Raw genomic sequence first — 17,494 nt, forward strand, 5'->3', positions numbered from 1 at the left:
GCTCATCCTAAAGACAGCAGTCCCAGCAGTGGGCCAAGGCTGGCCTCTGGCCAGTTCAAGCCAGAGCTCCCAGGCTGTGTCCAGAAGCTGTTGGCTCTCCATGGGCTTACACTTCCTGGAGCACGATGTCTGAGAAAACACGCTTGACTGCTGGCCCACTGCGCCACTTGGTCTGGAATGACACAATACAACTGTTTGCCACACGGGTGTACTGCCCTTGCCAAGCTGACCTGGCACCCCTGTGTGAAGCAGATTACAGAGTCCCCAAGGACCCATCCTCTGTGAGTTCAATGGCTGGCCAGAGGTGCGGCCAGGGTTGGCTCCCACTCAAAGAGTTTTATTAAGGAAATTCTGAATCCTCTGACACTGTGTACACATCTGGCTTTTCTTCTTCATCTTTTCTTATTTTTTTCTTTTTCTTCTTCTTCATTTTGTTTTGTTTTGTTTTGTTTTAAGGCAGGGTTTCTCTGTGTAGCCTTGGCTATCCTGGAACTCACTCTGTACCAGGCTGGCCTCGAACTCAGAGGTGCACCTGCCTAAAGGTGTGCATCATTGCACTGAGCTTCTTTTCCTTTTCTTTCTTTTCTTTTCTTTTTTTTTTAAGAGTAAGCTTAGTTTGAAAGGAAAAGATTTATAATACAAAGAGGAAAAAAAATCACTTCTCTATTTAAACTAACTGTGCAGGCCCCAGCACAAAGGTAGCCATGCTGTTCTTGGCTTCTATCACACCTCATCAAACAAACAAACACACAAAGCATGTCAGCCCCAGCCTTGATCTTCAGACTGAGGCTCCTACTGTCGAAGGATGGATGTGGAGGCAGAAAAGGCTGAAGAGGTTGAGCAACAGTGATGTACGGGCCCAGCTGAAACTAAGACCCCCAAAGGAATGTGGGTTCTGGCACCCAGAGGACCAGTCACACAATTATGCAACCTTTAGGTCACTGTCCTCATTGGAAATCAGAAAAACAAAACAAAACAAAAATCTGAGAAGAGTTCTGTGTAGGTCTGGTTTGTGCAAAGGGAGCCTTGAGGAAGTTTGCTATCGAAGCACAGCACTGGAGGATTTGGGGGAGAAATCAGAAGCACTGGACCCTTCAGTTGGTCCATTTGCCTCTGAGTTTCTCATCTGTTCCCATTGCCCATCTCTTACACTGCAGGAGGAGATGGCTCTTCATACCCAGAGCCAGAGTTCTGGCTGGACCAAGTCAGCCCGAAGCATGTGGAGCCAAGTGGGTCAGGATACAGGAAGTGCAACTCAAGAAGTATTTCCTAAGCATGCATGTTTACTGAGGGTCCTTGACACACAAGCCTGACATTGACAACATGGTAGGGAGATGATGGTGAATAAGACATACAGGTTTTCACAGGCACCACAGAACACACACAAAAAAAGACAATTGAGTTGAGGACCACATGGAGAAAAACAGAAAGGTACAGTAAGATGTTTGATGGGAAGACCTCAGACAGGCTGTGGAAGTGACACTCAGTTAAACAGGAAAGACGAATCCTGGCCCAAGAGCAGAAGACACAGGGGCAAGAGGCCTATTGGAACAGAGGTATGGCAGAGAGGGCAGGCCAGGAAGCTGGAGTCTAGAGAAGACAGGAGGCAGAGAAGTGAGGCAAGAAGGGAAAGCAAAGGCTAGATTCCCTGCTCAACCTTCCAGAACCTGGGCTTCTGTGGAGTGACACCAGCTCAGGAACATATATGTTCTTACTTCTGTGAACCAGACTAGATAGCAGTGGGCAGTTAGGAAAGAGAAGTGGGACCCAGGGTCAGGAGGCAAGGATCGATCCCTGAAGGGCTTCAGGCACAGTGGACTGCTGTGAGGACAGACACACCCGAGGGACCCTGCTTACCTGGTTGAACCTCCTGGTAAAGGCCACAACGTTAGGGGCAAGACTGTGTTTCTCCTTCTTACTCCATCCACAGCTGGCCAATTCCTAGGAAGCACAGAGTTGGTATCAACAGGAATTCAGTCAGAATACAAAATACACAGGGCATCTGGCTGGAGGGTGAGCAGAGTGGGGTCAGAGCTGAAGCCTTGGCTGTTCCTAAGTTCACCAGGTGGGGATAAAGGGTGGGTCTGTAGGCGAGAGTACATGTAGGCAGGCTCAGAGGAGAGGTGGAGAGTGGGATACTCTCCCCACAACTGTGATCCTATATTCCAAGATCTCTATGCCCAACATTTACTACTGTCCCTCTGCCAGCTTCTCTTGGACCAAGAGTCCTATTCACACTGCAACTTGTGTGAGCGGGGGGCATAAATGCTCAAACCAGCAGGACTCCCCCTGTCCTGAATATGGTTCCAGGGCTCCAGACTAGCTTAAAATTAAAGTCTAACTGAGGAATATCCTATTTTGTTGGTCACACACATCATCTATTCTTGCAATCAGGCAAAGTCCCAGGCCACGCTCTCAAAAACGAAAGATGCTTCTGGGATTACTTGAGACTCCTTCTTGAAACTAGCCTCTCCCATCTCTTATACACCAAAGAGACAGGAAGGAAGAGTACCACTACTGCAGAAGCATGTATCTACTTTCCCAGCAGGCTTAGCAGTGTGATTTCTTGGACAAAAGTAGCTAAGTTTTACCTGACACCAAAGTTGGCTCCTGTTTGGATACCAGGAGCCATCATGTGGTATCAGGTTGAGGCAGGAAAGCACAGCATATAGTTTTACAACCTTGGACTCCTCCTGGTATGGGCTGAACACATGCCCCTCTTCTAATACTACACGTGACAGCCTGTGACCTCAAACCTACATATATTATACACATACCCCTCTCTGAACAATCCATCCAACAACCTGTTAGCAAGCTAGAATGTCCACCTTCACTGAGCTGCAAGCATTCCCCTCTTTAAACAATGGAGTAAGTTTCTCCTGCCATTTGATGAGCATTAGACAAACAGATGCTATTAAATCACACTTCAATATCCAGGTATGAGGCCGGGGGCCCAATCCAACTGAGCTAATTTGAGTATGTTGAGTTGCCTGAACAATAAGGCAAACTGTTTCATCTACATGAACTTTTGGGGATGATCCCTTACTTAACATCTCATGCCTGTACATAACTGGGCAGACATAGGACTAAAATCAGATGCATTGTGGGAAAGAACATATACAGTGAACAAAAGTTTACAGAACACAAGCCCGCCAATCAAAACAGAGAACCACCCCTGTTACAGCCCTTAGCAAACAAACTCCTTGAAGTTCCAAATAATAACCGTGGACCTTGAGTTCCCTATTCATGGGGCCGCTGTCACTCTTGACAGTATGTTTCTTCACAGCATGCACTATCACTTTGCTCCAAACAAAGTTTCCTTCCACCTTTGCAGCCTATATGAGTTAAGAAGCCGAGAACCTAGGAACCACCAGGACAACGTAGAGGCTATAAGAAGACCAAGGCAAGGCCATCCCACAAAGGCCCAGCATCCCCGGCCTGTGCTGTGGGGAGTTCTGACAGAGAAGGGAGGGAGGAACATTCTCCACCTAGACTTCTAGGACCCGCTGATTGTGACCAGACCTCTGCCTTATTAGCAACTTTTTAAAAAGTATACACCTGGAACATTTTAAAGATCTTCAGTGAGAATCAGCTGCCAATGAACAAGCTTGGAAGTCAGGGGTTGGACTAGTAGAAAGAGACAAAGAAAAAAAACTTGTTTTCTGGGCATCTGAAGCAAGTACTCCTTGGGGCATCTCAGGACCTAGTGGTGAATCCCAGCCAGGCAATGTGGGAAGCCAGCTGGAGCCAAACTGTAGCCTGTGTGAACTGCCTGGACATGTGGCTAATAGGAAGACCAACCAGGAGCTGAGACATACCTCTTCCTGGCTGCCTTACATCTGTGAACAGCCACTGTCACCCCCTTGAAGACAATGAACCAGGACCTAGTCAAACCCTTCTCAACTTGGCAATTTTAGATCCCAAGTCTGAAGACAGTGATATCAATTAACACTGGCATTTGACAGATGTCACTGGAGTAGACATACAGGTAGTCCCCACACAGGCAGCCGCACAGTCCCTCCATGGAGGCTTTCTCATGAAAACTGTTATCTCATCCCACCTTAACTACTGGGGCTAAGAGTTCATGCTCCTGAAAGAATGCCATGACTCCACCTCTCAAAATCACACCTACATCAATCTCTTGGTTCTGGAGGGTTCACCTGCTTGCTATCTGCACTTCGTCTGAAATGCGTACCTGGATTCATGGCCAGTGCACAGTTCACCTGCCTCAATGAAATTTACACCCCACTGTGCACACACACCATCCAGCACACCGTATATTACTGCCCTGTTAGGGTTTGTCAGAACAAAGGCCCCTCTCTCCTGGGAATCCAGTGTCAATGCTGAGAAAGTGTGGGTTATCTTCAAATATAAAACTTATGCCCTTAAACAATGTTCAGGAATTAGACTGCTTAGTATCCAATCTCTGATGGTGTTTCCCTCCATGTTTTCTTGCATTCAAAACTAAACAGCAGTAGCAGCAGGTGTGTGTGTATTTGGGAAGGGTGTCCGTGCATACGCATGGGTATGTGTGTGTATAATTCAGGCTCCCAGTTCTTATTTCTGCACCATAACAACCTGGGAAGACACGTGACTGGGAGGTGGTGTGCATCTACGGTTAGAACCAGCCCTGGTCCTGATGGTCACACCCCAGTGACATGGTGTCCATCTTTGTAGAATTTCTCTTCTTACAGGTACAGGAACATGGGATACACATGTGGGCACTTGACACAGATGTCTTTCTCGGGGTGGGGGCACACACCACAGTGAGGGGGGCATGAGCTGTGCTCAGCATCAGCTCGATCACCAAGTGCTCCCTTTCCTCCTCCCACCTACTCCTGTCTCGAAATGGCTTCTTTTTCTCTTTTCACCAATGTCATGTAGGCAAGAGTCAAGAATTATACTTCACACATTAATTCAGTCTGAACATTTGAGACCTTGATTTGAACACTGGTGTTTAGGGGTGGGAGGGTAGGGATTTGGCAGTTCTCTAGAAAGCCTTGTACTCTAGGAGACAGGGTACCTTTCAAATTAACACCTCAGCAGGGTCCAACACTATGTCTGAGATGCTCTGACAGCCTAGGTTGAGCAAAGAACCTCAAGCGGAAAAGGCCTCACACTGAATCCCAGACCTGCCACCGTGTCACAAAAGGGTCTTAGACACAGGTTTCAGCCCTGAGGACAATGTGTACGTTAGCAATTTCCCTGCGCTGCAGCAGGAACTGAAGGAGGAAGATTCTGGAGCAGGGTGGCAGCACCCCAGGCATGTGGCCTGCATGCCTTTGAGTGTCTTTTGAGGGATGAGGTCTGAGAGCTCCTTACCACTGGAACCTCCCAGCTTCAGCACAGAAAAATTTATCAAGATGTCAGATGAAATCATACATATTATCTGCACTAAACCACTCTCTAGGCCAACCTCCTTGGCGCGCTTCCCTTTCTGTGTTTGGCTTTACAGGATCACAAGATATTCCATCTGTGTAAAGCGCGTTGGAAAATGTGAAGGAACCGAACAAAACTCTTCCGTTCACAGAGGTCTAGAAAGGCCAATGCTACAGAACTAACCTGATTGTGATCAGTTAACACTGACCAAAGGAAACAAGGATGGCTCTACAGGGAAAGGGGGACTGGGGTTGAGGCTGGGAAAGTCTGGCAGCTCTAAATCCTGGATGAGCCAGGGTTGTACATGGACCTCCCAATGCCCTAGGCTCATGGGCTACCTAGGCTGGCTAGCTCTGACCCTGGCCTGAGGTCAAGAGGGTGTGAAAGGAGACTAAGAGTCTTCTGGGTCTTGTCCGCCATCATGCAGATTCTGAGTCACCAGAAAACAGAAGCTGAAAGGAGAAAACTTGTGCGACTTGCAGTTCTTCCTGCCTCCTCTGCCTCCCTCTCAGAGGCCACATAACCTGGCCCTATCCCATCACTCAGCCTTTCCAGAGGTCTCACCAGTATGCTCAACCTCCCCCTCTCCTTCCTGCTGCATGTGGTGTGCATTTAGCCTGGCTCTCTAATAATAATATCAGATGTCTGGCACAGCCCACCTATCTCCTCCAAGCCCCTTCCTTCTCCTCCACAGGGGAATGTCCTGAACTGTCTTTCCTTTCCCTCCTGCCCTCCCCATGCCTTGCTTTCCTGCCACTGGTCTTTCCTCTAGCAATGTCATTTCCTGACTGGGACACTGTGGCCCTACACTGTCCCATTAACTCCTCTACAAGGCCACGTCTTGGTCTGACTGTCTTTGTCCTCAGGCGCATCTTCCCGGTGCTCTTTTCTGATGCAGGACCCCAGCCCCACCTGCATCTGTCCATGCTTGCTTTCTGCATCCTGCTGCGTGGTGTACAACAGGCTTCAGCTAGCAGCCCTGTGGTGCTCATGTTCCTGTCCTGAGCTCAACCAAGATTCCACATTCCTTGTTGGCCATACCTCTCTTGGCTCTCACAAGGCACCTCAGTTTCTACAGGCCCAGACCCAAAGGGTGTGTCTGTACAGTTGTCATAAATAAGAATATCTGTAACACAGGATTCATTTAGACATTCTCCTTGCCAGTCAAAGGCAAATGTTTATTATTAGCACTGTCTACACAAAGATCTCTAACTTTCATAAAACCAACTTCCTTTCAACATCCTCACTTGTGTGCATTCTTAGGCAACATTAAGAGTCAACACTGGTCTTGGCCCATCTGACATAGCATCTCTGAGCGCCACAGTCAGGTGAGCCCCACCAGCTTTGAGCTAAGGGCTTGGAAGTCAGATACCATGACCTGCCCTAAGAAAGGCATAACTCTGAACAGAAAGCAACGAGGTAATCTCTGAAAGAGGAGTCCTGGGGAAGGGTGACATTGTCCCTGAAGGCCCCCCACCCACCCATGGCATCTTGGCCTCTGGGCTATAGAAAGCTACACATGTGGCTTAATTCCAACTTTAGGCGTCTCCATTTCACATTCTCTCAGCATGTCCATGTGGAGAGTCACCAGCTTAGACCTCCAGGACCACCATGAGACTGGCACCATGCCTCCTCTGTGAGCCACTACAAGCTTTATCTTGCCTCCTCCCACCCCACCTTCTGACAGGAGAAGAACAAAGACAATAGAGACAAAGGGAAAAACTGCCAGGTTCATTCATGGAGTGTTTTCAGAGGAGCTGGCAGACAAAAGCACCATGACAAGAGGCCACTGACAGGGAGAGCAGGGCCAGTGCAGACTGGGGTGGGATCTGACTGAGGAAGAGGATACATCACAGCCAGCCTCTGCTGGAGGGGCAAAAGTGGGTTCAGGAGACAGACAAGCAACAGAGGAACCAGCAAGTCCCTGAGGGACGTACAGGCCTTGCCAGCCATAGAAAGTCATCTTAGAAGAGGTGTACAAATGAGGGGCCCTGGGGTAGAAGCAGGAATGACAGCACTCCCAGAAGACACTCCTACTGGTGCATGACAGAGAGTTGGCTGTTGCAGGATATCTGATCCCACTGTGAAACCCAAATTTGTAAACTGTAAAACACAGTTTCTTGTTTGGTGTGACTGAGCCCTATTGAACACCTTTAATGCAAGAACTTTCTGTTTATTGTAAGTAGGTGATTATGGTATGGTTCAACTATCCCTAGCACACACCTTTAATCCAAGAGTTTTCTGTACACAGGATTTAATACCGTTAACCCTAGGTCAAGAGGCAGAGCAAGAAACCAGCTGACAGGGATTAAAGACTGGGAAGGACTTTGAGTTGAGGGATATTTAAGACATCATGGAGAAGAAAAAGGGGTGTTTTTCATTTTGTTTTGTTTTTTTGTTTGGTTGGTTGGATGGATGGATGGATGGTTGGTTGGTTGGTTGGTTGGTTGGTTGGTTGGTTGGTTGGTTTTGACTGTAGCTCTTTGGCTTTAGCCTTTGACTTTGGGTTTTTTTTGAACTTTTCTTCCTGGGCTGTCAGCTGAGCTAGTGAGCCTTTTGAGTTTTTCCCATCCTGAGCTAAGAAGGTCAGCTGGGTGCTTTCTTAGCCTCTCTGAGCTAGCAGGTGATTTCATCTCAGCATCTGGCTCCTGAGTCTTTATTGGTAAAATAGAACAGCTGAGTTCTTAATTTTTGTTGTTGTTGCACTTTTTTTTTTGCAATTTTTTCTTTATTATTGTTCATTACAATTTATTCACTTTTTATCCCAGCTGTAGGCCCCTCCGTGATTTTTTCCTGGTCCCACCCTCTCTCCCTCTCCCCCTCCATGTCCCTTCCCTAGTCCACGGACAGGGGAGGTTCTCCTCCCCTACTATCTGACCTTAGCCTATCAGGTCTCATCAGGAATGTCTGGATCCTCTTTCTCTGTGGCCTACTAAGGCCACCTCGACAGAAGGAACTCATCAAACATCAAGCAACCAAGTTCATGCCAGTGACTGCCCCTGGTCCACTTATAGAAAACCCCCATGGAGACTGACCTGCCCATGGCTACGTCTGAGCAGGGGGTCTAGGTCCTCTCCATCCTCTCTATGCATGGTCCTTGATTGATTCATCAGTCTCTACAGGACCCCCAGAGCCCAATTTTTTTTTTTTTGGCTCTGTTGGTCTACTTATGGAGTTCCTTGTCCCCTCCAGGTCTATCTCCCTCTTCTTCCATCAGATTCCCTGCACTCTGCCCAAAGTTTGGCTATGATTCTCAGTATCTGCTTCAATACCCTGCTTGGTGGAGTCTTTCAGAGACCCTCTCTGGAAGGTTTCTGTCCTGTTTCCTGTTTTCTCCCTGTTCCAATGTCCATCCCATTTGCCCCTCTGAATGAGGATTAAGCATCTTGCGGAGGGTCCCTCCCTGTTGTTTAGCTTCCCTAGGACTACAGATCTTAGTATGTTTATCCTATATTATATGGCTAATATCCACCTATAAGTGAGTATATACCATGTGTGTCTTTCTGCTTCTGGGTTACCTCATCAGGATGATACTTGATTTTTGACAAAAAAGCCAAAACCATACAATGGAAAAAAAGATAGCATCTTCAACAAATGATACTGGTCTAACTGGATGTCTACATGTAGAAAAATGCAAATAGATCCATATTTATCACCTTGTACAAAACTAAAGTCCAAGTGGATCAAAGACCTCAACATAAAACCAGACACACTAAATCTGTTAGAAGAAAAAGTGGGGAAGAGCCTTGAACTCATTGGCACAGAAGACAACTTCCTGAACAGAATACCAACAGCACAGGCTCTAAGATCAACAATCAATAAATGGGACCTCATGAAACTGAAAAGCTTCTGTAAAGCAGAGGACACTGTTGTCAGAACAAAACGACAGCCTACAGACTAGGAAAGGATCTTCACCAACCCTATATCTGACAGAGGATTAATATCCAGAATATATAAAGAACTCAAGAAGTTAAACACCAACAAACCAAGTAATCCAATTAAAAAATTGGGTTACTGAGCCAGAGAATTCTCAACAGAGGAATATCAAATGGCAGAGAAACATTTAAAGAAATGCTCAACATCATTAGTCATCCAGAAAATGCAAATCAAAATTACTCTGAGATTCTACCTCACACACATCAGAATGGCTAAGATAAAAAAATCAAGTGATAACCTATGCTGGAGCGGTTGTCGAGAAAGGGGAACCCTCCTCCACTGCTGGTGGGAATGTAAACTTGTACAACCATTTTGGAAATCAATCTGGCACTTTCTCAGAAAATTAGGAATAGCACTACCTCAAGATCCAACTATACCACTCCTAGGTATATATACAAAAGATGCTCAACCATACAACAAGGACATTTGCTCAACTATGTTCATAGTAGCTTTATTCATAATAGCCAGATTTTCAAAACGTCCTATATGTCCCTCAACTAAGAAATGGATATAGAAATTGTGGTACATTTACACAATGGAATACTATTCAGCAACTAAAAACAAGGAATCATGACATTTGCAGGCAAATGGTTTTTCACTTTTTAAAACAGTCGGTGCTACTCTCAGGAGTGAGTGCTGAAAGCATGCACATCAGAAATCTAGAGAGCTCAGTGGTTGGGGAACCAAATGGGCCTGGTGACATTTACTTCACTGTGTGGCCCGGGACAAGTCACTAAGTCTCCATGCCTGTCTTTATTTAGTCGCCTGGAAATGGCCCTGAATCTATGGCTAACGTACCCTGAACAAGCCTGACCTCATCTGAGAAACAGCCCTGATAATATTACCTGCCACCTAGAGTAATTCTTAGCCATAATGTCTAGACGAGGCAACATTTATATGTGCTTGGAACAAGGACTAGCACTTTCAACCAGTGACTAAATTAATAAAACAATACTCACAAGCAGTGGACAGGCAGAAGCAGGGCCAAGATCCTAGGTTATGAGCCTGAGGAATACTAGGACTCCCCAGTGCCTAGAAGGAGGGCCCAAGTCAGCCAGCATGGGCTGCAGGATTTCCTAAGCATGTACTGCATGCCAGTAACTGTACTAGATGCCTCGCTCTGCCTCTTGCAGCTGCTATACATCTTCATCCTCATACACCTTCACCACTGCTCTGTTCTCTGATCTCCAAAGAGAAAAACAAGTAACAGGCAGACAGTTGATCTGTCCAGGCAGCGGACAGGCAGGGTAGCAAGACTCCATCCTTACCTAAGCAGGACAGGCCAACTGGCAGGGCAGGGGCAATCAGGCTGTCACTCCCTACCAACAGGAGAGTCACTTTAAGGCTATGGTATGCCCTAATGACTTTATTTTATACAAAGAGGCTTTCTCCATTTTGAGTTCAAATGCCAAGGCAGTATGACCTCAAACTAGTTTGCACAAGAAACAAACCACTATCTGCCCAGCAGTAACCATGGAGAACAGACTTATTAATGTAAATTATTACCACCTACCAATGTATTAAACCAAGTCAGGAATACACAGACATATCAAAACCTTCCCAAACTCAGGCCTATGAACTTATCAAATATACCATACCAAGAAGTGATGCAATCCCCTGTCCTAGGTGTGGATGTAATGGTTCATCTTTACTGGGAACTTGACTGTCTTGGACTCTCCTAGACAACACACCTCTGGGGAATGTCTGTAGTGGGTGTTTCCAGAGGCTTCACTGAGATAAGAAAGCCCATACCAACCCATGGACTGAAGTCCCAGACTAAACTGAAGGGAAAAAAAGAGAAAGCCAGCTGAGTATTACTTCTCAGTTTCTTGACTGATTGATGACATCTACCAGGCCACTCCCACTACCATGCCTTCCCACCATAATGGCTGACATTCTTCAGGACTGTAACCAGACTAAACCTGTCCTCCTGTGGTCACAGCAGCACCACCATCACCAGACGATCGGGTGCCTCTTTCACATGATCAATAGGCAGTGCATTCCCAACTCTGCCTTCAGGGCTTCAGCCTGATATGACAGGATATCCCTGCCTGGGGCTGGTGCAGGCACAGCCCTGCACCTCCAACTCTAAGACTGGATTATGCCATCTCTTACCTGACCACCTGCAATGACTCCTTGCATCTGCAGGTGCTCTACTTCCACCTTCAGTAAGGCCTCTGACTCTTGGTAGTCTGTCTATCTGTCTGTCTGTCTGTCTGTCTCTTTCTCTCTCTCTCACACACACACACACACCCCACACACACGACATGAGCAACCTGTGACCTGAGAGCTAGTAATCAGGATTGGAATAGAAGAACCTGTGCTCGCTAGTGGCCATGTCTGCCAAGGGAATCAGTAGTTTTTAGTGAATTGAAGACAATGAAATTGATGTCGCCTGTGATTTTTCTTGTTACTCAATAAATTCTTATTATTATGGAAAAACAGAAACATGTTCACCCCTTTCCAACAAAATATATTCATGATAAGGTGCCATGCAAACACCCAGACAGCTGGGTGACAGGACATAACTTACCACGGCAGTGTCTAGGCAAGGGCTTCCAAGGGCCTCAGCATGCATCAGAGCTGACTAAGGGATCTACCAAGCCAGAAAGGGGCACATGGCCTCTGATTGCAAAGGCTGAATATAAAACATGAAAAGGATTGTAGTCATAAGCTAACAGCTTTCCCAGCAGAGATTCAAGGCAAACATCAGTATTTACTGTGTCCCAAATGGTCCATAGGCTCTGGCAGGCATATCTATGTGTTATGTACTGAATCTACATGGTGACATAGGTTTAATGTCACGTCCACATGGTAGACAAGGCTCAGAGAGACTGCCACTTCCCTAAGGTCAAAGCTGGTAGGAAGTGGAACTGGGACTCACCAGTCCCTTTGAAGGAGGCCCATCTACTGAAAGGACACATCCAGGCCACACTTTCCCAGCTCTAGCAGATGCTAACGGCTCTGAACACATTAGGAATGGTTATGTGCTTATGTTACTGTCCACACAAGTGAGAATCTTGCTCTTGCTCAGAACTCACTGAGATCTGTTGTAGTCAAGATTGAGAAAAATGGGCTTAGTCTGTGACTAAAATTGAGTTTCTGCCTATCACCTGCCTTCGAGACAAACCCCCAAATCACCAACAGATACTGTTAAACTAAATCCAAGGCAGGCAACATATGTGAGTGACACACTGCTCCTACAATGCCTGATATGGCCCAGGAGAAAAAGCCTAGAAGGAAAGACAAACCCAAGCTGCCAAGAGAATGAGGATGGAAGGGACCCAACCATCACTGAGTGACTTCACGGTATCTCCAGAAATCAGTGTGGTTTTTTAACCTGGAAACAGAGGCCCTAGGTAGACCATGGCAGGAGAGGCTGCAAAGGTGGTGGGATCAGCAGCCTGGAGCTGGGATGTGGGATGCCAGGCTCAGAGAGGCTCCTGGTTATGTTACCAGGAGCAACAAGAAGAGGATGAAAGTCAGGCAGAGGGCAAGGGCTCAGACAGCATACTCATCGAGAAAAGAGGGTGGAGAAGCTGAGGTTTCCCTCTGGCACACCAGAATAAATCTCCACACTTGCTGGCATCTGGCTCTCTATACCCTGCAAGTCCATCAACCGCACCTATCTTCATGCAGGGTGGGTTTAGGTCAGTATCCTACCCTGGCCACACAGAGAGAAAGAGCATACACAAGTACAAGCTATCAGATACAGAAGAGAAACCACAACAGTGAGGCAAAAGACCAAGGCAACAAAACCCTAACCACAGAGCAGAGGGATGATTCTACTGTAAGAAAAGAAAAGACAGGGACTAAAAATTTACATTTTTTATTTGGTAAGATTTGTTTTAAAAGACATATGCAATATACAAAGAATTGTTACAACTCAATAATTTTAAAAAACATTCAATTTTCTATTTAAAAAATAATGGCATTTCTGATTTTTGAGAACCTTTGCCTAGGAGGACATGTGGAGAGCTGTGTGTGTACCTTCACGGCATCTTCTTTCTTTACTTCCCTGAGTCTACCAGCTAGTGAGGGGACAAACACTCTTCCTCTACCCATGAAACTCAAACCACTCAGCCAAAAAAGGAAATATGGTAGCAGTGCATACATCCAATTGCTTTAGCCTAAGGAAAGGAACCACCACACAGAATGTCACATGATCTCAGTCATAAAGACATTCTGAAAAGATAAAAGGGCAAGGGTAATAAGGTCAAGTCACTGGCTGCCAGGCACACAGACTATGAGGCACACAAGACAACTGTGGCAGACAAGCACCCCTCCCTGTGGCTAAGTTGTAGCTAACGTGACAGCATTTTTCTCACAAACTGCATGGAATCAAGCCTCACTAAGCATAACTGAAAAGAGTCTAACTACAGGGAACCAAAAGGGAGTCCCACAATGGCAGCTGTGCAAGGGCTAAGGACCAGCTAGTTCAACCTGGAGCAGGAGAGTGTGCTGCTGAAGCAGAGCAAACAAGGGCAAATACAACATGACATGGTGGCTGAAAAGATGGCTCAGCAGTTAAGAGGCCTGGCTGCAGCACTTGGAAGTCAGAGGCAGGCAGATCTCTTACTTCAATGGCAGTCTGGTCTACAGAGTGAGCTCCAGGACAACCAAGGCTTTACAGAGAAACCCTGTCCAAAAAACAAAACAAAACAAAAAAGACATGGATGAAATTAAAACAGAAAGCTTCAACATGTCTTAAAGACTTGATGAAGGCAAATGACAACAGAAAAGAGGTGATTTCAAACTCATTGGTTTTACAAAACCAAGAAATTCCTGACTGTATATATGTAAATCCTGTACATATCATTTAGTAGTTTCTATATATTCACACAGTATTAAAACATGGTATATTTTAATCTTTGTACACTTACATATGTGCATATATATATGCCATCACTGAGCAATTAACAAACAGAAAGAAAACTGTAGGCCTCAGAGAACTATAGGCCCAAGGCCTACTCTTTAAAATGGCCTGAGGATGTCAAACAACAAAACACAATTCAGGCTTATCACTCATTGGGCACTGAGTAACAGGTGCCAGGCGCAGTGACAGTGGGTGCTATTTGTTGCTTTGCCGTTCTTCAGCTCCACCTAGGAAAACACGATGTTCTGAATGTGAAACTGGAGACTTGGGCAATAGAAAGGTGTAGCTAGCCAACAGTTCCGGAAAGTAGAGGGGTGACGACAGGAATGAGAGATAAGAGAGGATACACAAAGTGGATGAAACAGGAAACCTAGGTCTCAGCAAGCCAAAACCAGGAAAGAAACAAGTTTAAAGAGATCATGGCTTTTCTTCTACAGTTTGAGAAAAAGGTACATGGTAGTTCACCTTTAAAATTAAGTTTACTCCAAAATAAACAATGCTGTCATAAAGTCACACGTGCTTATCACCCACCAACATGTATAAACATGACTGGCAGCACTACATGAGCAAGAGAGGCTCTGCACCCTCCACGGGGAAATTTGAAGCTCAGGACCAGCTGGCCACAGGAAACATCGTGCCCTGTGGGAAGAGCTAAGGCTCAAGCAGGTGCACAAAGGTCTTGTGCAGTGAGCTGCTTATTAAGGGTGCAGAAAAAGCTCGTGGGGGGTTAACTGCCAGAACTGCCCTTTCCCGAAACAAGCCTAGCTGCTATGAGGAATAAAAGGACCTAGGACTCAGAGAAAAGGAAGCAAGAGAAGAGACAGGAAGGAGAGGAGGTAGGGAGAAAGGGAGGGAGGAAGGGAGGGGAAGGAAAAAGAGAGAGAGAGAGAGGAGAGAAGGAAAAGGGAGAAAGGAGAGAGAGAGGGAGGGAGGGAGGGAAAGAGAAAGGGAGAGAGGGAGGTTGTGGGAGTGGGCCTTCAAGTAGCTGATACTGTGCTGGAGAGGTCCCCAGCCTTGAGGATCCTGGTGTGAGTCTGCTGGGGGCTGGGGAGAGACAGAAATTCTAACTGCCAGAACTCAGGACAGCAAAGAGCAACTGCCTTAGTTTTTAGGTCAACGTCCATCCTAAAGGATGTTCTCTAGATCCAAGTCTCCCATGCAGCGGTCTCGCTCCTTCTAGGAGGAGGATGAGGGAGAGAGGAGAAGGGAGGAGAAGGAAGGTTATGAAAGACAGAAAGAAAATGAAGGAATAGTGGTGGGCAGATGTAAGACATGTCTATGTTCACTCATTCCAGAGTTAGGGTGGGTGAGGAAATGTAGCAATGGAAGTGTCCCATACATATATCCATGGAGCTCAGGTTCTACAGAAGGGAAGGGAGAAAAAATCTGTACTAAAAGCAGGGAATGTTAAGAGTTTTAGGAAAACACTGGCCAGGATGAAGGAGAAGGATATTTGGAGAGACTATCTCCAGGGGCCTGCCTGGTAAACTTGCTTAACCAAAGACAGGAAAGAATGAGAGTCATGTACGTCCTGCCACTGTGTAGCAGATCCAGGCAACAGGAAGGGCACACATGTAGGCCACGTTAGAAGACCCTCAGCATAGCTGAGAGTATCAAGAGCCCATGTGACTGAAGAGGAAGGTGGCTGGGAAGGTGGCAGGAGTGAGGAGGAGGAGAGGGAGAGTGCCAGGCCAGGTAAGCATGGCATCATCTACTGAGGAGAGAGGCCTCACCTGACATTAGGTGGGTCTATACCCTGATAACAGGAACAAGAACAGCAGGGTGGGCAAGTACACAGGCCTCTTTCACCATGCCCACATTTGGCTGGTGACAGCAAGGGGTACACCCACTGTTTCCTGGGGGACCAACTCTTCAGCCATTTGAAACACACACCTGCTAGAGGCTGAGGTGGAGAAAGGAAGGAAGCAGTGCCCAGGAGAAGGCGGCATGCCGGCTTCAGGACTCTTGCCAGGCACACCCCACAGGGTGGGAGGACAGCCAGTAGTAACAGAGGTGGGTGTGTGCATGGGGGTGGTCGCTGAATGAGCAGGAGCAATCTGTCTTTCAGTCCTTGGCTTTCAGTCCTGTTCACTCTATAGAATAACAAAACTCATTTACAGCCACTACTGTTTCACCAAATCCTTAACTACTGTCTGCTGGAAAGCATGCACTAGATTTAGGGTCACTATGATGCAGATTTCCCAAAACATTCCCTCTGCAGCCCTTGTCCCAGATCTGCACAATTAGATCCAGCTGTGTGTGCCTGTGGCAGCCAAGAGCAGCCCTGCAGTCTCCGGTCCATGTGACAGAGGAGGGGCCCCAATTAACAGAATACAGCCAGCAACCAGCAGGCCAGGTCCATAAGCCAACAGGAAGCCCACAGGGGCAACATGTCCATTTCCACCCTGCCACTGGGGACACAACATCTTCCAAATGTTCTCTTTAAAAAACAAAAACAACAGCACAACACTTTATTTTCTTGATTAAAGAACCAGTAAGTAGGTATTCACCATAAAAACCCTGAACAACACAGAACGCCCCTTAAAGAACACTGAAGTCACAATCCTCTCACTCATTTCACTAGTGCCCACTGCCCTCACAAGAAGCCAATGAGACAGGCACCACTGCTGCCCCACTTTACAGAAATCCGCTCACACACACACACACACACACACACACACACACACCCTTGTATTTAATGTGAGAGTCAGAATTAAGCTGGTCCCTGGAGCCAGAACCCTCATTCACAGGTACTTCCATCTCAGGTATTGTGTGTACAGGATACAAACGTCACACACATCTGTGCTTTCCATGGGCTTCTGTCATTAAGGCATTACAAACAAGGGCTTTCGCACATCTGCCCCTCCAGTCTTTTTCAGATTCCTGACACCCACATGTTTCAACAATTTTCTTGTTGTGGGGGACCAGGCCATATTCATCCCACTTCTTTTAAGGTCCCAATGGAAAACCAAGATTCAATCCCATGAAGTTCTCCTTGGGGAACCAGAGTTTATTGGACTTGGTTCTAGACCGGTGAGGAGTTACTAACAGGGTATGGGTGCCCCTAAAATAAACACACTGGAAAGACTTCATGTTGCATGAATGATGGTTCCCTCTCCTTGATAGTCCCCAGCCTTCCCAGAGACCATGAGGACAGGTATAAATTGCGACAAATTCTGATTAAAGTGGCTGGATGTTCAGTGCTACGGACCCTCCAACACCTCCTTCTAGGGCATCGGCTCTCAATCTGTGGGTCTCAACCCCTTCGGCAAACCTCTACTTCCAAAAATATTTACATTATAA

General features: G+C 46.6%; 1 protein-coding gene across 7 annotated transcripts in view; it reads right to left on the reverse strand.

The window, feature by feature from the left end:
* Ralgps1 (Ral GEF with PH domain and SH3 binding motif 1) overlaps nt 1-17,494 on the reverse strand; it is a 234,753-nt gene that overhangs the window by 147,925 nt on the left and 69,334 nt on the right. For all 7 annotated transcript variants that reach the window (XM_060389972.1, XM_060389970.1, XM_060389971.1 and 4 more), the window contains exon 5: nt 1,858-1,941. In XM_060389972.1, the coding sequence (XP_060245955.1) occupies nt 1,858-1,941 (84 nt within the window). The remainder of the gene's footprint in view (nt 1-1,857; nt 1,942-17,494) is intronic.

The sequence above is a fragment of the Meriones unguiculatus genome, chromosome 8 (assembly GCF_030254825.1).
Source record: "Meriones unguiculatus strain TT.TT164.6M chromosome 8, Bangor_MerUng_6.1, whole genome shotgun sequence".
Lineage (NCBI taxonomy): Eukaryota > Metazoa > Chordata > Mammalia > Rodentia > Muridae > Meriones > Meriones unguiculatus.